This window comes from Nesoenas mayeri (assembly GCF_963082525.1).
Source record: "Nesoenas mayeri genome assembly, chromosome: 4".
In the NCBI taxonomy this organism is placed as follows: domain Eukaryota; kingdom Metazoa; phylum Chordata; class Aves; order Columbiformes; family Columbidae; genus Nesoenas; species Nesoenas mayeri.
In genome coordinates, this window is record NC_137540.1 from 65,937,520 (window position 1) to 65,962,655 (window position 25,136).

Below are 25,136 nucleotides of genomic sequence, written 5' to 3' on the forward strand. Positions count from 1 at the left end.
GGATGGTCTATTAATCTTTAAAATAGCAATCATGCATTAGTTCAAATCTCAAGTTTGATCCATCTTTCTGAATCTAGACCCTGCTGGCAATCTTAGCAGCTAAAATTTAACTCTTCAGACTTTCTTGTCTTAGGAGCTTCTAGGTGATGTGTGAAGCAAGTGAACAGACGTGTTGAGAAATGTACGAGCTCTTGCATGATTTTAAGAAAGAAAGAAAATCTCAGTGTTTCTAAATGTCAGACTACTCATTAAAGTACTAGAATATAGATTTCAGGTAGGTAATTCTCACGAAGTTTTAAAGTGGTACTGAGTTATAACCTCATGTTGACAGGCAGTACTAGTTGACTTAGACTTCTCTCCCTCTCCTTAATTAAGACTTAAAAAAAGCCCATCAAATAGTCTTAAAATAAAAGAATAGCACAGCACAGGGAATATCATGCACCATCACAAGCTTAATGTACCTCAGTCATCTCATAATTGAAATGAGGAAGAAAACTCATAACTGGAACTGAATTTTCCTCTTCCTTTGAGATTCAAGACAGCTATTGCTTTGCCTGTTTTCAGATGTGTCAAAAATTCAGAAAAAAAGAAACATCAAAAGAAAAAATACTCATCTCGCATTCTCCATGTGTCTGTTTCCCTCTATTGTGAGTGGCGTTGTCTTCCACCTTAATCCCAAAGCAGTGGAAATTGCTGGAGCCACATACAAGGCTGTGCACAGATCCGTGTGCTTTATGTCAGTCTGTCCGGTGACTGCGGATATCTCTGCGTTTTGCTAGTCGGAGTCCTGGAGTCCAGCGTTTCCAGTTCTGCTTTGATTAGCAGGTGGACCCCAGCCCACTAATGCTAATTGCCAGTCTTCTAGTAAAATCAAGTGGAAAAGATCAGAACCAAATTCTTCACCTCAGTTTCATCATCTGTTTCTTTGTTGCATTTGTTTAAGTCATTTGACAACTCCAAAGAGCTCATATAAATTACTTCGGGCTTCACTGTTACTTTTTAGGAGCTTCTAGGTGCTGAGAAGTAGATCAAGTACAGGAACACTAATTCTGTACAAGCAACAAACAGCAAAAACTCTGTGTATCATCCTCCATCCAACTTCTTTCCATTCAGAGAATGATGAGCAGTAGCAAGCCCTGACAGAAAGCAGAACGACTGCTTCCTCCAAATGTGCTGCTGCTGTGGCCTATGTCAAGATAAACAGTAAAAATAAAACATGTCAGTTGTATTTAATGCAGTGGATTTACAAATGGAAGAAGCTGGAGGTATTTTTCACTAATAAAATGACTGGTGCATTAAGAGGACTGTGGTGCTGAAGAGCAGAGGCAGCAGGGTGCTGGAAGCAGATGTGATCCGTTCCTGAGCTTGTCTGTGGATGCTGCACATGGTCTAGGCAGCTCACAGAAGCATGTTACCCAGCCTGCTTGAATAAGTGCTTTCTATGTGATTTACTCTCTTTCATTTTTTAAGTAAATTACAAGATTTGAAGAAATTAGCTGGCACTATTTCAACTGCTATTTCTGTGTTCTAGAGAAACAGTAATAGCTGTTCAGGGACATTTTTCACTGTGGAATACCATGAAAGCAGGAATGTCCGTAGAATACTGCTTTCACTCTATATCCAGCTTATGTATTCCCAGGGAATCTTCAGAGACAAATGGTAAAGGGAGTATTTTTTTTTACTCCTGCCAAGTTCTGTTGCTATGGGATGCCTTGTAATGCAGGACAATTATATGAACTTTGGCCTGTCATCCAGATTATACTTTCTGAGCCAGATCATACAATCTACAACTTGTTAATAAACTGTAAGAGAATTCAGAGTGAGTCTGATAGTGTAAACGTGAGTAGGTAAACCAAAATAAAAAGAAGAACTAGACATACATTTTCTTTTTTATGAAACCATAATCTCTGTAGTGTTGAATAACCAGGGAGATTTGAAAACTGTACTGAAATTGTAGCTTCGTTAGACAGAAAATAGTATGTCAGCTTCATTCCTGATTGCATACATTTAAGGGTTCTTTGAAGCTTGTTCAAATGCATTATGGCGTTGCATGACTGAGACAAGCAGAAGGACTCACCATAGAAACTACACTCAGCATTCAAGTACCAAACAACCCCCCCTCTAAAAATTTTGGAAAAGAAAGTAACCTGCTTCTGGACCAAAACAATATCTCTCAGAATGATCAGTTTCCTCCCAGAAAATGTAAATTTATAGCAAAATCAAAACATCTGGATGCAGATCCCTCCAGACTTCTTTAGTTTGCCTCATTGGAAGGAAAATCTGTTTCTAGGAGGAACAGATCTAATGGGATTCCTGCAATTTCTGAATGATCCTCAAGGCACTAGCAAAAGGAGAAGTGTTTTAATGCCATTTCAGTAAAGAAGCTATTGAAGAAACCATTTGTTTAAGCACTCAATTTGTCTTGAATTCATGTAAGTGGTTAAAGAGCCATCAGATGAAACACAGACTGAAAGCAGAGCCTTATATTTGGATGAAGCAGCACGCAGGCTGCTTGAAGTGAGGAGGAAAAGAAGGAGGGTGTGCACAGCTGGGACGACTTGCTCTCAGATAAGTTCAGGCAGTTTAGTTAAAGTGAATTAGAAGTGAACAGGCAATGAATCAGTTAATTAAAGAGAATAAGAGAAAGCCTTTGGACTGGTGTTAATTACCTTTAAGTTTGAACTGAGATGAAAGACCTTTGACTGAGTTAAAAAAATGTGTAGAGTAAAACATAAATGGATGGGTTACTATTCGTTCTGTGTAATCCATGCATGTTGGACCATGCTGGGTTTTGGTATCCTGAATAGACGTTGCAGCGGAAGTTAAGAAATTCTAGTTATCACGTTATACTACTATTATAAAGGTTTTCTCTTCAGATATTCTGAAAAAGATATACTTGAAACCTCTGAGGGAAAGTTTTGCTTTCAAGAAAGTTATTGTACTATGAAGCAAAATGCAACATTCAGAAGCAGATAAAATCATTGTAATGATGCATTTCTTTTATACAAATAGTAATGTTTACAGTCCTCATAGGCAAAAGTTTGTAAAGGAACAAACTTATTCTAAATGTGTATTTTGGAGTACAGGGGTTATCTGAGTTGCAAATAAATGCTCCCCTGATACACACATCTATTTTAAAGCTTGCATTAATGAGAGCTTATGTGTGGTGTGATCCTAACAGCTGATATTTTATAATGAAAATGAGTAGTCAGCAACATTCGTTTTCAGTTTTCTGCTTTTTCCCTTACCAGTTTGAGAGTCGTTAGAGTTCTATTCATTTGATCTTTCATTACCTTAAAAACAAAAACTGAGATGCCTTTTCTACTTTTGAGATATTTGCTTGTGGTTTCTAGAACTGGACATGCAACCGAAAAATAGTACATCAGAGAGGTGCATTTTGGTAATCTGTCACATTATGCTACAATTTTGTCATTTTGTTTGTGTTTGTGGGTTGTTTCTTTCTTTTTTTAATTTTTATTTTTTATTTTTAATGAGATACTTCCAATTATGCCCAAGGTTTCAACACAGATATAAAGCAGGAGGGGGGTGGGAAATACATTCAGGACCTTACGGTGTGCAGGTGAGAGGCTGTTGGGGAAAGGAGCATTAATAAATTGATGTAATTATTGTTCAATTATATTTTGGGAACTTTGTTCAGCTCCACTGCAGGCTTTAAATTTAGAAGTGGTTCCAGTCATTGGGAGAAACCAGGAGGTGAACCTGACAGCCATCATACTGCCCAAGAACCCTAATTTGACAGTCTTCTACTGGTGGATAGGAAACAATCTTCAGGTACATGACTGGTTTTCACTGAGATTATTTTCAAATAATAAAGGTTGAGTGTCACCTTTTACTTTAATAGAAATACTGCCATGTTGCATGACTTCTTTTAGACCATCTTTCATTCCAAATAGCCAGTTATATCTGATGGCAAGCAGTGTCTAACTTCTCTTGTTTTATCACATACATTTAAGGTCTTGATTTCCCTTTATTACTACTTATGTGGAAATGGAAATTTGTCTTCTAGAATTGGTTTGAATTTCTAACCTATTTTATTTTGGGGGGGGAACAACAATTTATTCTGTTTCATTACCTGTGGAAAAAAAACTTGTGGACAGGAATGAATTTGGAATCATAGCATTGGTGAATGATGAAACTTGGATTTATGCACTCCCATATTGATAATGTGAGTACTGTAAATTTAAGTGCTGTACAGAAATATATATATATTTGTTGGATAGATAAGTATTTTCCGTGAGTCTAAAATCAAGTGACATACCAAAAATAACTGAGATATCTAAAAGGATATCAAAACAGTGAAAGCACTCAAACAATCTAGTGATATTCTTATGGGAAGAGAAAGTCTAGATAAACATATCCTGGAGCAATAAATATCCAAGTACTTCTATTGGGAATATTTATTTTCTAGCTGGCTTAATTTCTTTTAAGGTAATTCTTTCAATAACAGATAAGTAAAATATTTTCTTTATGAGGGAGGCTAAGTACGACAGAGGAATGCTTCAGATAAGCACAATGAACTTTCTTCTTGTAAATGTGCTGTCTACCATAATCTCAGCCTGTATCTTTTCATTATTATTGACTTTGCCATTGCTAGAACAGGCCTTGCAGATCGATGTCATCTTGTGAAGGGTTTTGTAATTCATACAGATGTGGTCAGGGAACAGAGTATCTCAGTTCTGCCTTGGAGGTTACTGCGGACTGGTGCGCTTCCATGTGTCATGCTCTTAAGTTGACACAATTAATCCTTTTGACCTTGACTGTACCCCACATTTTTTGATGCAAATGGCTTGATATATATGTTCATGTAGAGATTTGTGAGCCTGACTCAAAATCAGTTTATTTCAGTGGAATCTAAATGAAAACCTAATACTCTAGCAATTATTCTACAAGAAATGTTAGCCCCATATGGCAGCTATTCTGTTTATAAACATTCAATTTAGGGAAAGAAACATCCTGTATAGAAAATTGTAATGGAACAATTTTAGAAAATGTTGACTAATCGAATAATTGATGTGAAACATTTTTGTTAATAGTTTTAGTGACTATCTCTTCAGACACTGTTCTTGTGGTTGTTGCTGAAATTCTGTTTTCAACTTACCTTTGTTTTTTAAAGCCACTCCTTACATTGGACAATTTTCTGGTGACAAAGTTTGCTGAGACAGGTGACGTCAGAGTTACAGTGCAGGCGTCCTGTGGGAGCTCCATGCTTCAGGATTCAAAAGTTGTCCACGTTTTTGGTGAGATACTACTCTTGTAGTACTTTTTGTAAAGTTACATCCAATGCCTTGTTTAATCGTTAACATTAGAGGGATTAACTGTCACTAGGTAACTCAGTGAAGTTGAACAGTGTGATTGTATGAAAGGGTTTCATCTGAAAAGTTTTGTTTCTTTTGCTTATTTTAAATATTACTGTGGTTCTCAAGTGCTATATGTAGCAATAGTGTTTAAGTACTGTTTTGGCCTATGACTCGAGAATTTCTTAGAAATTTTAAATAAAATGGTTTAAATACTGCTGTAAAAAGGAAAATTTAGTTGTGTATATGCTCTCAGCATTAAAATTATGTAAAATAATTCATTTTTATCACAATATATCACTGTTCCTTTGATGCTTATCTGAGAGTTTGGATCAAATATTGCTCCACTGTAATTATTGAATAACCCTTCAGCTCTTGTTTCACATCGTGCCCTGGTGTGTTTTGTTGTGTCTTATCATGTGGTGACAAATGTAATGCTGATGAATTCTTTACATTTGTATTTGTGCTGTCAAATGTGGGAATTGTGATAAGTGAAAAAGCTTCTTTTTAATGCAGAGCTCAAAACCTTCAGATATAATGAATACACAACACAATACATCTCTATTCTGTAAAGAAGTTTCTGTTATTTTTTATTTTAGTATATGTATTAATTAGTAAAAACCATAATTTTACTAAATACAGCTTTTATGAACCTTCTCCTTTCCTAAGATAAATGGATTTAACATTTATGCTACCACTTCTAAGTGCATTCACTTTTTTATAAATCTTCACAACTATAACCCAACTTAGTGTGACCAGATCGATGACTCTGGCTTTCCAGCATTGCATGTGCTCTTATTGTTGACCAGTCCAAGTGCAAGGAAGTACTAGTCATGAGGGAAATTAAAAAAAACCTCTTGAAAAGGAAAGCAGATTAAAATACAATTCTGTCAGAAGCACTGGGGAGGCCAGGTTTGACTTGTGCATTCCAGAGGTTCTCTTTCCTCTGCTTTGCGTTAATGTCCCCAGGTGTTCATCCAGTGAGCCTAAATGGAGAAAGGGAAGACTTTAGAGACTTTTTACTGAGGAACAGCCCATTTCTGGTATTTCAGCTATTTTGAACAGTGTCCAGAGAAAAGCTGTACATGTACCTTGTTTTTTATGTTTTGAAGAGAGCAGTAGTTAGCCTTTGATATATCATTTCTGTTCTTATATTCATAGCTAGTTGATGGAATACATAAAGTGTTCATTTCACGTGAAGAACAGGAACACGTAACGGGCAAAACCCACATATCTATGATTCAGTGAGAATAAAATCCATTGGTGCATTCCCATTACAAATAAAAGAAACCAACCACATCTGTGTGATGCATTGTCCTAAGGAAAAATTATTGTGAAGGTTATGACCCCAGAGTAAATCTGGTTTATTTATTTTATTTTTCCTTCCTGCTTTTTTATCTTTAGGCACAAATTTGATCACAAAAATCCAGAAACAAAGTGAGTGCCTGACAGGGGTGTACCCTTGCTCCATGCGAGAGTACACAACACAGAGCACTGGGGTTCCCAGATACTGCAGCCCTGCACAGCAAATATTGCTGGATATATGTTTTCAGCTTTCATTTCTGCAGAACTGTTTTTGCTCCCTGATTTGTTACTTGTTCACAAATGTTTATTTGGGGGGGGTTGTTTGTTTGTTTGTTTTCTAGATAATTTTCATGTTCTTCCTCTGAAGTTTACTAAGCACCTGGACATGTACAACCCGGACATAGCGGAGTGGAGGGAAGACATAGGACGGGTGGTAACACGACTTCTTGCAAAGGTGCTCTTTTAAATTGCTTGTAAAATGTTCCCTCACCAGTTATAAAGCTTGAAGGTTAAGTTAATGCCTTCTCATTTAGAAAAAAGGAGGCAGAGAAAAATAATCAAGTGAACCTCATGAGCCACATTTCACACAAGTTTTAGCCTTGTGTTGCTTTTATGTGAAGACTGTAGATGATGATACTGTAACATAGAAAGTTTAGGTCTAACACCGCCTAATTGGATTTAATGCTAAATATTACTCTCTAGGATTAGGGATAGATGTGTTAGCAAATACTGCTGACTCCAAAACAGGAAGAATACCTTAAATGTGATAATGTTGATAATGTTTAATGTTAAGCAAAGGATCCTGTGTAATATAAAAAGACATAGACTTTGTGTAAAAACTAAGCAGAAGTTAAAAAAATTACAACATCAGTTGTGTAACTTTGAAAATTACATATAATATATAGGTGAGCAGTTCATACATCTGGTTTTTTGGCTCACATTTGCAAAAGAAATGTGAGTTGGAAGCAGTTGAATCCTGGACATTAAATCAAGTGCAAAGCCATGCAGCAGTTCTGTGAGACAAGGAAAAGCCACCCCATAAAACTGTGAGCTCTAGAGCAGTGGCCCACAGGAACACACACTGCCAGCAACTGAGTGTGCACACACTGGCTTATTGTGAGGAAAGGAGCACTGAGCTGCAGGGTGATAATGTTTTGAAATTGCTTCTGTCAGAAATCACTTGACATTTCCTGGATCCACTGTAGTGCAAATGGGGTTCTGGAACTTTGACTTTTATGCTTTTTCCTGCCTTTTTTAATGATTCACATCAAATGTCCAAGTAAACTCCCGCTTTTCTCAACTTAAACCCATTCTATAACCAACGTCAGTCAAACAAATGTTTTAATCCATTATAAAATTGTCCTTGCATTTTAGTAACTACTAAATCATTTGCAAAAGAATATGAACAATTTAATGGAATTTCAGTCTGTTTGAGAAATGAAGGCTACAGAAAGTGCCCAGGGTGTTGTCATTAACATTGTATAGCTATATTGTACAACACATAGAGGAATTTGTGACTAGAAGACTTTGAGAAGGGGTGCACTTGACTTTCAGTGAGGGCTTCAGATATTCCTAACAATTTTGGGAACTGAACTTAGGTGCTCTTAGGTCTCACCCTGGAAGACTCTTCTCCATCCATTAAACACAGATGGAAAAGTAGCCTCCCTAAGCTAAAGTTAGCTGTAATGAATATGCCCTTCTAAGTCTACTAAGTGTCTGAATGGCCCACAAAGGATTCTAAATCACTTAGGAATTTTTTTATGTTATCCTAGAAATGCACAGCCGTTGCAGAGTTTTGCTAAAACTGCCTACCACTTCAGTTTGCTTCTTTCCATGATGCCACTAAATCTCTTTAATGCGATAACAATGCTTAGCTCTTTCAGTCTTCAAAGAGCAGCTCACATTTCAGTTAATTTATGCTCTGCTTTGTTCATGTTTTAGCTTCTGGTGGAATTGCCTCTAAATATTAAGGATCTGAACACCAAAGACTAGAAGACACGTGTGGAGTTACTTGTATATTTTCTGTGAAATAAAAAGCACACTGTCCTCTAATTTGCCATATGCCTTTCTCTTCACAGGAAACTAATATACCTGAAGAAACACTCATGACAGTCGTGAAACCGGGTCTGCCCACAACTGCTGACTTGCATGTGCTGCTACCAGCAAACCAACCAAAAAGGAAGAGAAGTGTGACTAGTGATAAGGTAACCAGAGCAATGTCTGTCTGGTTAGGACAGTCTCCATCCTGTTTTGCAATCCATGGCTGTACTCTCATTGTCTTTATGTGAAATTAAAAGGTGCTCCCTAACTATGTGAAGGTCTCACTCCCACCTGACAAGAGACATGTAAAAGCTAGAAACACTGTGACTGCTGTGTTCGACAGTGTACAGAGCAGCTGATATTAGTGTATTTCTCAAGAATAATATCAATCAGTTTTTTAAACAGAAATAACAGGGGTGGCATGTCAGTCTGTGAGGATCCAGTAGAGCAAAGAGTATATTTAGAACACTGATATTTCTAAAGAGTGACAAACCATCTCTGCATTGTCTTCAGAAACAAATTAGATTTCAGGTCAAACAGAAACAGAATCTTAATAGTTGACCTATAATGTAAAGAGCATCAAGCAGGTAGTTTCTGCCTTTATGAGTAAATGTCATTTTCAATTGACAAAAAACAAATATAGTGAACACAGGAGTAAAATTGGACATGTTTCTCCTTGCTCATTTCCAAACCATATTTCTTCCATAATAGAAGACCTTATGCCAGTTGAAAATCAGAAGACTGGCACTTATAATTAATTATAATTGTCCTTTTGCTGTGATAGAGAAGGAACAGATACCGACGCTGTGCCAATATCTTGCAGTTAAAGTCCTGCCAATTACAAAGAATCCCAGTGTAAAGTTTTGTTAATCTGAAGGGCATTTTACAGCTTTTTGAGGCAAGGTCACAGTATCCAAAGAGCTGGAGAAGCAGGTAAAACGAACCTCTTCATATGAACACAAAACCTGTAGATTATGTTTGGAATTGATGGGATACACTTCGGAAATTCCAAAAGAGTATGTTAATGCTGTCTAAATCTTGTCTGAAAACCATTTAGATTTGGGATATTATGTAATTTCAGAAGGACTGTTAAAGGCAATAATTTTTTGGTGAAGCAGCTAACACCTACTTGGTGGAGTCTCTATTGTTGTTTTACATGAAGTGTTGTGATGTGATGCAATTTATTAAGTTAGTGATCTAGGACAGGAGTCATTACTGGTCAAAGTAGCCAGCAATTTCAAAGATCATAAGTTGGTGGTGTAATAATAGGACCCCTTTGGATAACTCTGAAGTTTGATTCCATTCTGACAAAAAGTCTTTTTCTTTCAAATTTATGCATGCAGAAATATAAGTTGACTGTGATTTAACCTGGTTTTAAGAAAACAACAGTTTCAAAAGTATTTCATTCTAGGACTCGGTTACTTAATTTATGCATATCTGTTACGTGTCTAATGTAAGGTGGGATCAGGCCAGTTGAAAGAGTCAATTAAAGTTCATTTAAACTATAGTTTGGGAACTAAAGTGCATTTAAACTATACCTTGGAAAGCAGAGGCTCTGAGGAAGATTTGGAGTTCTGCTTAGACAAACTACTAAATGAAAATTCCCAATGAGTTGCTTTGGCAAAAGGGGCAAGTCACACCCCAAGATGTGTAAGTGGGTAAGAGTTTGAATAGTGTCATTATTTTTGTACCACAGTGAAGGAACCATTGTGTTCACATGTTCAAATATTCTCATTGAAAAGGATGTAGATAAGGAATATAGAAAACTGAAATGCTAGTATAAGAACCTTAACTCAGAGAGTCTAGAGAGGAGCTCCAAACACTAGATTTGTTTTTTAAAAAGTTGGAGAGGTGGCAGCACGGTGCTCAATAAACACCTTGGGGCAGGAAAAAGAAATACCAACAAATGAACAAAAAAACATGAGTACTGAAAAAAACATCAGTCTAACAGCGAAATAAATAAGCCACAAACTTTCACTGGATTCACAGGAGATTCAAATTTTTGATTTGTGGAAGCATAGCTCATATAGACTTAGGTGGGAAAGCAGGGGTGTGGAGAGAAATAACGAACAAGTGTTAGTTACTTCAGGAAAACCAGAGCAAATGTTGGTTTCCTCAAACACCGGCCAGGAAAATATGATATATCCAAAGTTATGAGGCTCAGTAATTTCATTTACTGGCTGAAAGTCAGATTAGCCTAAAGTACTGGTCCCTCTTGCATTGTATATCATCAACGCATGAATGAACCTGGACTGAGACTAGTTAACTATTTAAATGGTGCCAGGATCACTTTACAGGCTGCTAATCAATATAGTTGTCATATCCATTATCTTTTCAGACTTTGTGCAAAAGGACAATACTTAGAAGCTATCTGGAGTAATTGTCTTGTAAAATAACTGAGGCCATGCTCACATTACCCTTATGTTGAGTCATTCCCTCACAAAAAAATGTAATAAAGTCAGTGGAATAGCTTTAGAAGTTGGATGTTTCTCTTTATGAGTGAGGATATTTGAATTTGAACTTCTGTGTAGTCTCTGTCCGTAACATGAGTGAGGCCACAAGGATTTCTATCCATTATACTGCAAAGTCTTGTCAAAAATGAGCACCATAATTGATAATATCATAAAAGGGGTTACTTGTGAAGGTTTCATGGATATAAAATATGTTTCTCATTTGGCATCCTGTGGGTACTTGTATCTTGAATTATAAGGCATAGAGTATAAAACTAGCTTTGATCTTTTAGAAAATTAGCCATTTTGAAGAAACAAGCAAGTAGAAGGGAAAATTCACACAATTTGTCAGCTGGGGTTAGGATATGATGGTATATTTAAGGGTTCTGCTCCATAAAAATGTGAGAGACCATATTTTATTGTTCTCTATCCACTGGAGAAAAATAGTAGGAATCCTGATTTTTTCCACATGGATGGATGTATATATTTCTACAGAGTATTGTTAAAAATTAGGTATAGAGGGAATCCATGCCATTATAGGTAAGGAGATGAGGTAAATTATGATGTGCAGTTCATTATCAAATAGCAGTTACTTTTCATAGCAAGAAATCTAAAGTGACATTGCAGGTTTTCTTCTGACAGGTTAGAAGAATGGAGAGTTTTTAATATGGATTATGCATTCTGTGAGTTATGACTGAAGTAAACCCAATAGTGTGTGCAAATGACATGCTATCTGTCACACATAGGGCAAACGTAAAGGCTTTGGCAAGCAGAGAGAAAGATTTGGCTCTGAAAATTGGACTTCTCCAGCTTTTATGGATTGTGGAGTTTTGCATCATTTTTAAAGATGGAATTCCTTTAAGATTTCAGCTCATCATTGACAAATGCTTTCTGAGTTTCTCACCATTTAATGAAGCAGAGGTTTTCCTTCTTAGAGCATTGAGTCTCTCAAAGTGGAACAGAGTGTGAGATGTCTGACATTCTCTTTGTTGTATTTTCAGAGAATAGCGGCTATAAAGCAGGCCTTGAATGCACACGACATCAGTTTTTTTCTGAGGGGCGGATACTGGGTCTTAGTGACTTTAGCTGACTCTGATTCAGGTAAATTTATAAAAAAAGCTTCCAAAAGACCAACCTTCGCGTACCTGTCTGAGTTCTGATAAAATAAGGAGAAAAATCTTTCTACCAATATGCACATGTACATCTCTGCCTTGTATCTCTCATCCTGTCCTGAGATAAATGATATGCTTTTTCTCTGTTTAAAACAAATGAAAACGGGTGTTTTGTATGCGATCTCTGGATTCACTGTGTACTTGTAAGCTTGTTGAAGAAGAGTATATGTGCGTACATGTATGTGTGTTTTGAACAGAGATACATTCAAGCGATGTTTTAACTAGAAGGTTCAGCTTTGACTTAAACCTTGTGTTAGAATGTCCTGTGATTTTTGTTTGTGCATCACATCCCATAATATATCCTTCTTTCTTATTTCAGTGTTTTGTGGGAGAACAACTTAGCTGACCGCAATCAATTTATGTAAATACTGATGTGATATTTTATCTGTCTTCTCTCTGTAGAAGACAGAGCTCTTTAATCTCATCCCTAATGCAGGATGGTGCTACAGTCTTGCTGTGGTACCTCATTGGGTTTAATGGACTAACGTTCATTAGCCAGCACAACAGGCTGGGCTTGAAAGAAGCCCATGTTGAGTCCAACCTTCACCAAATTACATCCTTGATGAGTGCATTTGTTGCTCAGAGCCTTAGTTTCTCCATCTGTGAAATTAATAGAGCCTTGCTCTTGCAACACACGTACTTAGGATATGTCATTATTTCCTATGATAACTTTAGATACCCAGAAAAAGCCCTACCGAGTATGCAAATAATTAAATGTTCAGGGGGTTGTTTGTTTTTAATTGGTCCACTGTCTCCTAGTTACAAGTCACCAATTAATTTTGTTTTGTTGTCTTTTTAAAGAAGCTACAGCTGAAGTTACACAAATAACAAATGTTTTTGACATGACAATTAAATGGAAAAGAAAGCCTAAGAATGTAACTGATCTGAAACAGGGCATGCTAAACTCTTCTTTTATTTCATATTTCAGACTCTCAGAGGATTGGAGGAGGCAGTGGCTACTGGGCTATTGTGGTTCTCTTTGTTATCTGTCTAGTCGCAGTTGGGGCTTTCATCCTCTACAAATTCAAAAGGCAAGTAAACCTTAATCAACAACATACACAATTTAAGAATTAGATTTATCCACAGATCGGCAAAGCAGAGTTTGTTCTTTGAAAAGAAGGTTTCTTGAAGAATTGCAAAAAGTCCATCACTTCGAAAATTGTAGTTTTCTGAACTTTTCAGACATCAAGGTACTGCACCAATGCTTGCTTTCACTTGTTGTGTTCCAAGGTAAATAGCAGCAATATGGGAACTATGGAGAGTTTGTTCAGCTTGTCTAAATAATATCATCAAGAAAGAGAGCTGAACTAAAATATTCGTAATAAATTCATACCTCATTACTCCTAGCAGTTATGAATAAACAAAAGCTATTGGAACAACAAGTGCATCTGCAATGCTTATTTGCTTAAAAAAAAAAAAAAAAGTAGTTTTATCAAAACACATAGCACTCTGGAGTTTCTCTTTGCACACAGTACATTTTAATTGCTGGGGCAATGCCACGTAGAATGAGTGATGGAAACAGATTAGCATTAATTTGACACTGGAGTCTGCTGAGTGGAGAAATAATGCTGAAAGTGGCCTTTGTGAGAGGCAGGTTCTCAAAATGGACAGGGGATACCATGCCAGCCTTTGACGGTCTGATAGGTCTTTAGTCTGCGATTTATTTTGATTATAGCTACTAGGATGCTGTGCAGTCTGAAGAATTTTGTTCTTCTTAACAAGTTTTTGTAGTCATTGGCTGTGCTTTTCTTATTTTTGTATCTCTGGGGCATTTAGAAGCTATTGGGTTTGATCATACTGGAAACAAGCCTTTATCATCATGTCCTTACTCAATGAGGGTTCCTATTGATTTGTTTCATTCTTTAAAGATTGATTTTTATTTGAAATAAACATAAACGTATAGAAATGGGTATGGCACTGAGTCTGTGATAGCAGTAAGTGTAGGTAACATTTAAGTAAGAGTTTGTTAAGTGAAGATTTTTTTAAGTCAGTAGAGAAAAACCCCTTTTTCCAAGAATCTCTTCATTTTCTCACCACAGCACCTATATTTCTTAGAGGTCATAGTGGCTGATTGCTCTAAAGGACAAAGCACAGAATGTTGTATCACGCTGTCTACAACGCAATAAAAACCCAGTTTGCTATTTTAGGTGCCTGCAGCAAGGAAAAGCATAAAAATGGTTGATGTGATGTAATTATATTATTTCAGCAGCGATACATGGAGGATTTGCTGTTTGTAGTGTGGATCATAAAACTTGTGATTTCTTTTGAAAGCTGTACAATTTATATCTTTTATTAGCTCTTAAATGAGAGCAATTAAATAACAGACACAATTACTGGAAGGCAAAAGAAGTATAAAATATTCAAGCAAGGAAGAAAAAAATTATTTTCCTCAAGTTCTTTCTAAAATGCCCAGTGAACTATTGCTTTATAAATAGAGCTTTTATTAATGAGGAAACTATAGCAAATTGTGAGCTTTAATGTCTCTCATGCTTCTGTATATATTTGTGAAAATCATTTGCATTTAAATTTTATGGGGGTTTAATTTAGGTGTGAGGAGAATTGTGAGATATATTCAAATGTTTCTCAGTAGCCTGAAAACTGCTGTTGGCATTGATGAACGACCATGCAGTAGTATTCAATTTTAGTCTGTATCATATCTTTTTCTGAGATGTCTGACAGAACTTGTTTTAAATATTCCTGCTAAGCTTTTCAAGATGACAATTTTTTTTGGTTGGATACTTCACTTGCATTTCATCTTCAAATAATATTGAGTGCCTAATTGGTGCTATGTTTGAAAAATCACTTTTTCCCTGTGTGTAGCCTGTGAACTCCTCTCCCACCCCAATCTTTAATCCCTTAAAAAGAGCCTTTCCTGGGTATAAAGATGGATGGTGAACTGCTGGATCGCCATGGAGTACTTACTTGCAAGTATAGTCCTTTTAAAGTCAGTACAGTGAGTATGTAAGTTTACAAACTGGTCTATGGGGACTGAGACTGTGAAGCTGAATGTCCTTTATAGATATAAAGGTTACAGGTTGTAATGCACAAAGGCAGCTTGTCAATATTATATGCCTGTATATTAAAAAAATAATTTGCCGAAAGAATGACATAGGCAACAAAAATTGTTCAATTTTAGGAGATAATTTCAGCAGAAGAATACTTTCTGCATCCTATGGTAACTCAGAAGAAACATGCAAATATAAATATAGGTTTTTTTCACATGGAAATTGCAGACACCTGTAAAGTGTTGAAATGTTAATACTGTCCATAATTTTTATATGATTCACAAAATTAACGAGGAGGCGAAAGACGTTTGATGATGCTTTCATTTCATTTATGTAAGTTGATAGTCAGATATTCCCTTCAGAAGAAGTTTAAAACTCCTTCTCCCTGCCCCTCATGTCAGACAAAAGTTTATATATCTTTGTTTTATCACTGTGATAATTGGCTCTGTAGGACTTGCAGTTAGAATTGGGGCACAAGCACTGCAGGTGGTCTGCAAAAGATTGCAGGGACATGCATTGGCCAAAGGACAGTTTTTTACCGGTAAACTTTGATACCTGGAAAGATGCAAGATGAAGAGCCTGGCTTGCAGATAAAATGGTGACTGGACTGACAGGGAGGTTATACAGCTTTATACATGAGAGCATTCCATCCATTTGCAATGAGCAGAGACACTGTTCAGGACTTGTGAGCAAAAGTGAAGAGAAAATAGTGAACTTCTGTGTAGATCATAGTACGGCTTCCATGGAGAATGGAGAAACCTGCCCAAACTGCCTCATGGTTCCTGCATGCTGAGGTCCCTTGTCTCCAAGTGTAGTCACTGCCCTGCCGGCCCAGATTTTCTCTGAAGTTCATGTTGTAAGAACCCGGGTCTTAATTTATACTGATTTTTGTCAGGCAGAATTACGAGATGAAAGACTGTGTTGACAAGACATGAGGGACTAATCTAATACCTCTTTGTAATGATTCTTTCAGGGCAATCAGGACAGCTATGATGAAACCTGCTGCTCCTGTTTGATCTGCCAGTTTTTGAAAACTGCAATACCCAGCGCTAAAAATTGGTGTCCCTTGCAAGAAGTAAATGTCATGAGATTAGTTTGAGGGAGAACAGTAATCTAAAAATAACAGTCCTGCATAAGATTCTGTGTCAGATGCCTCGTATGCAGAAAACCAAGAGAGTATTTTATCTAATTAAGTAGGGGGTAGGGGAAAAACAGAGGCTGAATCATATAAAGGTAGTGGGATTTTGGCTGATTAGTTTTATGCATAGTAAAAACCAACACTGTCTCATTGCTCCTGAAGTAATGCCCATTAATTTAAAATTGTATTATTTCCCACTACTCTAATCAAAACTAAAATTGTAGGGTCAGCTGGATAATCAGAGTTGTCATTGCTGTCTAGTTAATGATTAGGTGCCTGTGGGTTACATCATTTTCAATGTACTCCCAAATACCTAAACACTGACTAAGATGACTGCTGCCCTCTGTTCTTACATACAGTAAAATTACAAGCATTTATCATTACATCTCCCCACTCCCGCTTCTTTATCTAATGGCCTATTTGTGCATGAAGCCACTTCTCTCCAGGAACGTGTGCTTGGAAATCTGGTGCTGGAGTCCCCAGAGTTCGTGGAGCGACTCCTAGCAATGCCAAGGGTGCTTGGGTTGATTTGGACAAAAAATAATAGAAAGCCAAAAAGTCTTGAGACACACAGGGTTTTGATCCTTTGTGACCAGCAATTCAGATTAGGGCTATTTTTACCCAGTAAATGAAAAGTAAATTGTAAGTAATAAATGCTGATAGTTTAAAAAAATAATTCTAATCGTATCCCACTAATAAACAAAGATTGGTTTGGGAGGAAAATTTCAGGATGGCAGTAAGGAGCGAGAGGTTATATCCCAGCTGCTAAATCTGACTGCAGCTGTGGCACAAGCAGCAGTGGAGACAACAAACATGGATGATGGGCAAGCTGAGAATAAGTCGCCTTTTCTTTGCTCTTGGTTTCTGAGTATGGAAATCGCCGATGTGATGCCTCAGGCAAACAGTATGTTACAATGCTCAGTAGTACGCTTCAGTGGTTTAAGCATCCAGGTACAATGAACTACAGCTGCTTCTTTTGACCAGAACAATATGAAACAGCTGGAAAATATTTTTGAGAAATCAGGTTTATTTTTTAATGCAGATCTGGGACCTGCATATATTTGTTTCTATACCACACCATCTTTACTAAATTTGGTACAGTAAAAACATACTTCTTCCATTCCCTTAGAAAAAATGTTTATATTTTTTGTGGGTTTCAAGTTGGCATCCAGAAAAGATTTCCTCATCTTTTCAGAGCAAGCTTCTTTGGTGTGAGGTCCTGGACAAGAGCATAGAGAAGGCAAATAGCACTGTCTGCACTAGGCAAAGTGGAGGAAAGGAAAGTTATATTTTAAGCACATCAAAGCTGCCATGAAATCATCAGGTTACTAGTGGAAGATCTGAAATCATCCTTTCTTATTTTTTACTTCTGTAAAACAACAGGATATTAGAGTAGCCAAACCAGAGCAAATAGTTGGCTTTTCTGCTTAGGTATTTTACCTGTTTAATAGTAGCAAATTTGATTCTGTAAAAGAGTATGAAAAATCTTCATCTTTTAATTTGCATGCAAAGTACTGCTAGTGTCCTTAAAGCTGTATACATTGTTTTCATAAGTCACCATGAATCTACTTCAGCTGTTTTCACAAATCACCATGAATCTACTTCAGCCAAATTTATACCATTTTCTGTGTATTCCTTTATTTTTTTTTCTGCTACTATCAAGTGCCACTTTTGGTAAATGAACCCCTTCCTGGGTCATTTCCACAATCTGGAGCAGAACTGTGTTATCTTTCTGCCTCATTGACTTATTATCTCATTTTCACTCTCTGAAGAAAACCCATTTTTTTTCCCACCTTGCTTATACTACTTTTATGTTCCATGAGAGCAACTTTAGTCCCAATCCATGTCATTTGGTTAAAAAAAAAAAAAGCAGGCACTAATTTAATGGTCCATAATATTTCATCAAAACTTCCTCAGAAATCAAAGTAATAGCATGTAGAAAAGATTTCTGAAATGAAAGAGGCAAGTAAATCAGGAGTGCCTTAAAGCACAAAGAAGTCAGTCATCTGAAACTTAATCCAAACATAACAAAGCCAACACCACAATAAAGTATTCTATTTAATGTATTATTATTGTTGTTAGTTTTATTTAAGTTCCAAGAGAATGCTGCATTATTCCATATGCTTTGCCATGTGAATATGTTCCTATTTTTTATACTAAACAGAATCTCAATCAAGGCTCTGGAAAATGAATGAAGTCATATAAAGGCCAGTGAATACTGGCTCCACGAGGAAGGAATTGAAAGCCAAATAAGCTAGGGAGTTTAAATGAGTAGGAATCAATATCTTATCCCTCTCCTGCTGTTTCTTACTGGTGAACATTTTTAAGTGCAAACAGTTCCAGCTATGAACTGATTAGAATTTGTGAGTATAGGAAGGGAAAAAAAAAAGGTATCTGGAATATTTTGCAAAAGGTGTGGGACCTAGAGAGCTTGGTGAAAGCCATAGACTGTCCAGAATTAAGTTTCCAGTTCATATTTTTATGGTCCTCAAAGCAGGCATGAATATTTATTCTTCTTTATGATTGGAATAAAATGTTACAGAGAAAACAAACGGAACTAAAAATGTAAACCATGGAGTGCTGGCTCAGCAGAGGTAATTGTCTCCAGTGATGGATGTGAAGCACATGCATTTTGCAGCTGAAGAGTAAACCCCCAAAAGAAACTATTGCATAATCTTTTCCGCTGTTCCTAAAAATGTGCTTTCAATTTTTATATTGCTGATACAAATCTCTTGGGTCAAATTTCATGTCTTGTCATGTTTTCACAGCAGTCTTTTATGTAGACCAAGCATTTCAGCTCTGCCTGCTTCAGTTACATTGGACTCAACATAAATTGCTTGCTCGAGAAGAGCAAAACACATCAAGGTACACAAGGGTTTTTCTCTGCGTAATTAGGGGTAGCAACTTCTTTCCTACCTGCTAGAGCACTGAGGAACATCTGGAAAATAACCAGAATTGGGCCCATCTTGAGCAAGGATTCAGTATCCACATCCTGTTTCATCCCACAGTGCGTTGTCCCTTATAAACAGAACATCTGGCACATGTGTTAAAAATGCCTCTTGAAAAGGCTTGGACCATCGTTTTCTTCAGTCTGGTTGAGTCTCTGCCTTGTAAAACTAAACCAATATGAAACACGTAGAGATCTTTATAATGTATAGAAGGTCAAATGCCTGCTGTGTATGCCTTCACAAGACTTGGAATATTCTCCTTCCTCCCATCCATACTCTCTTACAATCTAAGATGATCTCCTTCTGTAAGTGTGAGGAGCGAAGGAAGTACAGAAGAGTCACTGTGTACCTCAGCTTTATACCTTCCACAAAGGATCTGTACTTAGTAGGATTGGGCTCATGAGGCTTAGCTGAGTGAGAAATAACAGCTTACACCTTTTCTCCTTTCATCTGTAACCTGTAAAGAAGCGTTCTTCACAACAGTATGTTTAATGGTTATTTATGAAGTTGAGAGGTTTCTTTATTCAGGAACGTGTTAATATGTTTAATAGTATGTGTTGTGAATGTGGTGATTTCTAACCAGAGATGTGTGTAGGAGCCTCAGGATTTACACCGAAGGACACCTTGTTGATCTGGTTTCAGACAGGACCTTCAGCCACAGCAGACAACAGTTAGACTGGCAGCTCTGCTCCCTTTCCTTAGCTGCAAAGGTCCGATGTTCCATATGGGTTTGAGATGGATAACATTTTTGTGTCAAAAATATTTTGATAATGCCATTGATATTTTACAATCTGTCAGAAATACAGTTTTGAGAAGGTCTCCTAATTATTGCAGAAACATATGTGCTAATTCTGCAGATGTGTTGCGAAGACATTCTTCTGGGTTTTGTTTCCCTTGGGTATTTGGTGGTGGACTGATAGTGAGCAGTTTGACAGGTCTGATTGAGAGGGATATTGTTTTCCACATGACCAGTTTCATTAGCAGATGCATTAAAAACAGTCTGGAGTTACTGGCCCTAGAGAAAAAAAAAAATCAAAATTAATTACCTAATTTATTTATTTTGGTAATGAGGAGTATCCTTCCTCTTTTCAGTGTGGCTCTTCTCATCAAGTTAATGGGAGGAGAGTGATGCAGGGCTTGGCTTCATGTGATGTTTGTGTTGGAGGAGCCCTCGGACCTGTTGAAGTGATCATAACAGCACAGCACTGTGCTATCAAACCTTCCCATCCTTGTCTTTAGCATTTGCTTAGTCCTGTGCTTTATCTGCTCCGTGCTCACTGAGAGAAAAGAGCAATCAGATTTCTTAATTTATGCTGCTTATAAGTAATGGGATAAAATACGTGATTTCTATATGTATATAATTTTCTGTGTGTGTATACACATACCTATACAGATGTGTGTGTGTACATATATAGGTATATAGGATGCAATTCATCTCTTGGATAGTTGAAATTAGAGGGAGGAGATCCTCTTCAGTCATCTTGCATTGTTCAGCAATTTCTATTAATTAATTTGATGCAGGGAAAGGTACTGTTTGGAATAGTTTGCTGCAGTAACTTTTATCTGAAACTAAGATGGTGCCACCTGGTAAAGAACCTTTCTACTGAAATGACACTTAAAGACAGGTCATTTTCAAAAGCCTAGAGAGAACAGCCTATGTATTTTTCCAGCTTTCATACTGCTGCCAGAATATGGAGCAGAAAATGCTTGGTTTTGGAGAGGTGCCTAAATATTAGTGTCACTTTTTCTCTTTTCACTTTCTAAAGGAGCTCAGCAGAAACCACAGCTTAGCCTCAGCAGTTCAACCCCATTTTCTCTTTTCTTCTTATTGTCTGCCCATTGCAATAATCTGTATTTAAGCACAGACTTTGACAGCCATGATCTGCTGTCATGCTGATCAAGCTGTCAAGCTACTTCTTGCAGTGTAGGAAATGGAACTCACAGCCTGCAACTCCCTAATTAGAAGTGTCTGCCTGGTGCATAGGAAAGGCTGTCCTTATATGCCCAGGCAGATTGCAGGTGAGTGCAGCTACAACAAAGGGTATAGCTGTCTAGAAGTGTTTAAGCCATAAATTCTGTTACAGAGTTAGAAGTTTCTGATTATTCAATTTGATTTTACAAAGTGTAAGTTAATCTAGTTAAGAACTCTCTATCAATTCTTAGTCTTAGCCTCCCAGGCTCAACCATGGTGCCAATTGTCCATGAGAGCTGACAGAGCCATTTAATAGTATGGTTTTGTTTTTCTGCATGTAAATCAGAATGAAAAAAATATGATGTCTGGTATAGAAAGTTTTGTCTCATTCAATAGTTCCAAGTAGTCCCAGGTCAAGCTTTACACTGTCTCCTTTAGCACTACCTGCTTAGCTTTACCAGCCTTCCCTATCTCCATATATGCCATTGTCAATGCCTGTTATTACTCCTTACTCCTTGCTCCCAGATTTCTCCTGCTCTTTATTTTCAACTCTGATGGTGTATGAGAGTGTTATTCGGTGTCACCATTTAGCTTCAGTGTCACCACTTAGCTTCAGTGTCACCATTTACCTTAAGTGTCAGTCCACCTCCACAGGGAGATGTGATGATGATTGTGACCCAGCTTAATGTTTGTGAAGACACTTGGAACCAGCAGTGAATTCCTATTGGGCCTTTTTATTGCTTGAATTCTTAAAAATAACTTTTTTGTTGCTTCAGGTGTTGAGTTTTTTGTATTCTTCATTGTCTGTCAATCTTAGTCAAGACATTGATGCTTAATAATTACGTTAGTATGGACATCATGGTAAGGCAGTTACATAAATCTGTGACTTAGAATAAGGCGTTGATAACTTTGCTTGTCAATGCAAAGTTAAAGAAGGGTGGGACTGGTGCTGTTTTGTGACTTTGCTTTTCTGGAGCTCTGCTCTAATGCCATTATGTGTGCAACACGAAGTTTATCACAAGACTTTTTCTCCTTGTCTAATTTAGGAAACTGCCAGGCAGAAATGTCTATGCCCAGATGCACAATGAAAAAGAGCAGGAGATGACAAGCCCTGTTAATCATAGTGAGGACACCCAGAACATCATCCAGGGTGAGGAGTTTATTGATGATGATCTGGACTCTCAAACACTAGGTAACGCAAGAGGTAACTTCATTTTTAGTTTATAAATTTTTGTAAGTAATTGATTTTTAATTGATGTTTGTTTTTATTTTAGCCTTTTTCTTTTTTTTTCATTTTCTGCTCAGGCTCAGGAAGAAGCAAATAGTGCACCACTAGCAGAGGATTATCTCAATTATCTTATTTCTGCTTGCTTGTGATACAGGGTGACGTATGGGTGACATGCTCTGTACAGTATAGCAATAGTACAGTTTAATGTCAGCAGACTTAGACAATTTAAGAGATGAATTATATTTGGTAGAACAGGATATAGTAGTTAACATTTGAATTAACTCAGCAATCCCCCAAATTAGTGGAAAATGGAGGTTAGGCTGGAAGGATTTGTAGATACAGTGTTTCCACAATTTCAGAGGGTTTGTATCTAGATCTGTTGTTATATTTGCCATCATATTCCAGTGGCTTTTGAAGTTTTCATTGTTAGAAACCTTAAATTTATTCCAATATAAAAACTACCATGAGTCTTCCCTGTGTTAGCTGGTAACTTACTAGTATTCATGGGATGGTATTCAGTGAGGGAAACTTTCATTGAATATCTCTCAGTGCAAATGATTCCAGTGTCAGAGAGAAGTGTATATCTTGGCACCCTGTGGTTATTTTTAATGTAATGTAGAGTCCTGATCTATAAAGTTCATTTCTTGTCAAATTTACCATTGTGTTCAGACTGCTTTCAGGTCACAGACAATAGAAAAAGCTCCGCATTTCCAGTTCTGTACATTTTGGGAAAATAAATCAGATAACCCAGAGCCTTTGGGATTTGTAGCTATAGATTCATGGTGTAACAGGCAACTATAATGTCTTCATGAACCCACAGAAGACGATGTGTGTTAGCTGCACCAGAGGTAGCCTGGGGAAGGACAGAATTTTGGCAGAGGAGAGATTGCTTTATCTTGGGTTTCACCTTTATTGTTTGTTGTCAATGTCTTTATTTTCATTTGCTGAACTGCCTGCCGCTTCTAGGTTGTTGGAGGTGTTAGCTTTGAGCACAGGGGAAGAATCCAACCTCCTGCTTTGCTTTGTGTATTTCTGTCTTTTCTTTGACAAGCTTTATGTATGAGTATCACTGTGTTCTCATACAGATTTTGTAAGATGATCTTGATCACACTCCTGACTCTACCAGAGTTAGTTCCAAAAACAACCCTGGAAAAACAAAGTGTATCTTAAAATTGTTTGCTCAACTCATCTCCAGGGTCTTTAGAGGAGAAGGTTGAATACTAACAAAGTCCTTGCAGACATACCTATTAAAGAGGAGCATTCATATACCTCTAGTAATATACAAAAGCATAACTTCTTTTAATGGTAGAAAATCCCTTCTGGCCTATTTATATAAAGCAGCTTGGCATACTGGAATAAGTAAATGCTACCTGATTTGTAACGCATTCAGAAATTATCTCTACTTGCCCAGCACTCCTTACACAGAGGAAAAAAGTGTCTTATATCTGGGCAGAGCATTATTAGGGTTAAAGAGTGCAAGATCATGAAGTTTTGATGTGAAACTTAAGACAGTTAGTAAATGCAGATCTCGAGCTGATTTGTGCTTCTCCCAGGTTGTCAACACCAGCAGCATTTCCAGTGGAGCATAAAGAGTTCATTTCTGTGGATCATAATCATCCATATTCGTCAGCTACTGTACAGCTTTTAGACACAAGGCTTTATTTAAGACATAAAACTATACTTCTGCTCGCTGTACTGTTTTGTTACTTGCAATACTTTCCACTAGCTCCGGTATCGCTCAGTACTGCCAAGAAAATATTCCTGTTAATGATACTCCTCTATTTTATCTGGCTAGAGTACGAAACATGTTATAATCCCTGTTTTACAACACTATTTGCAGAAGGTTCCTATGCTATGGACATCCCTTCTAGTTCTGGTGAACTTTCTCCCTCCCTGTTGGGAGACATCAGTAGCAGCCTCCACTTGATGCACAGCAGGGAGTGACAGGCTTGGGTTTCTGTTTGTTCTCTCTCTTCTCATAACTTTTGAATTTCCGCAGTACAATGTTTCCAGACTCACCCATCCACTTCTTTTGTTTTCTATATATTTTATGTTGCCTACTTTATCGCAACCCCCACCTTGGGACTCCTCAACACCATTACCTTGCAGTGACTCCTTCTGGGAGAAGTGGCAGCTTGAACAGCTACAGAGTTCCCCTATTGCTGATGCCGGTCAGTGTCCAGTCCCAGGTCAGTGGCATGTTGAATGGACGCCTCAGGTTCCATTCTCCTCCCTCACCTGCACCCCTCGAGACAACTACACCTTTTAGAGCCACAAAGAGAACCAACTTATGCTGTCACTGAGATAGAAACCCTAGGAATTTGCCACAAATCCACCACTATAAGCAAAAACTTTGTGCGAAAGTACAGTGTAGGTACACGGAGCTGTTGCACAAACCTTCACCTGACCTGTTGTTTGATAAAGCCACTGTCTTTATGTGATTTACATGTCCCTGCAATAAAAGGGGGATTAATTGTGAAGTGCCTGAAGTACACTAATGTTGGCCTTTTGTTTCTGTATTTTCATAGGCAATCACTCAGGCGTGGTTTTGAGCATCAACTCCAGAGAGATGCACAGTTACCTGGTTAGCTGATATTTACAGCTGAACACAAAACCCGAAAGA

The 25,136-nt window shown here is 37.4% G+C and overlaps 1 protein-coding gene across 1 annotated transcript in view; it reads left to right on the forward strand.

The window, feature by feature from the left end:
* SORCS2 (sortilin related VPS10 domain containing receptor 2) overlaps window positions 1-25,065 on the forward strand; it is a gene marked incomplete at both ends in the record, with an annotated part of 545,731 nt that extends 520,666 nt beyond the window's left edge. The window contains 9 exons of the mRNA XM_080344448.1: window positions 3,659-3,792; window positions 5,135-5,258; window positions 6,962-7,074; window positions 8,699-8,824; window positions 12,112-12,211; window positions 13,211-13,313; window positions 22,332-22,489; window positions 24,623-24,702; window positions 25,042-25,065. Of these exons, the coding sequence (XP_080200574.1) occupies window positions 3,659-3,792; window positions 5,135-5,258; window positions 6,962-7,074; window positions 8,699-8,824; window positions 12,112-12,211; window positions 13,211-13,313; window positions 22,332-22,489; window positions 24,623-24,702; window positions 25,042-25,065 (962 nt within the window). The remainder of the gene's footprint in view (window positions 1-3,658; window positions 3,793-5,134; window positions 5,259-6,961; window positions 7,075-8,698; window positions 8,825-12,111; window positions 12,212-13,210; window positions 13,314-22,331; window positions 22,490-24,622; window positions 24,703-25,041) is intronic.
* Window positions 25,066-25,136: the final 71 nt, after the last annotated feature.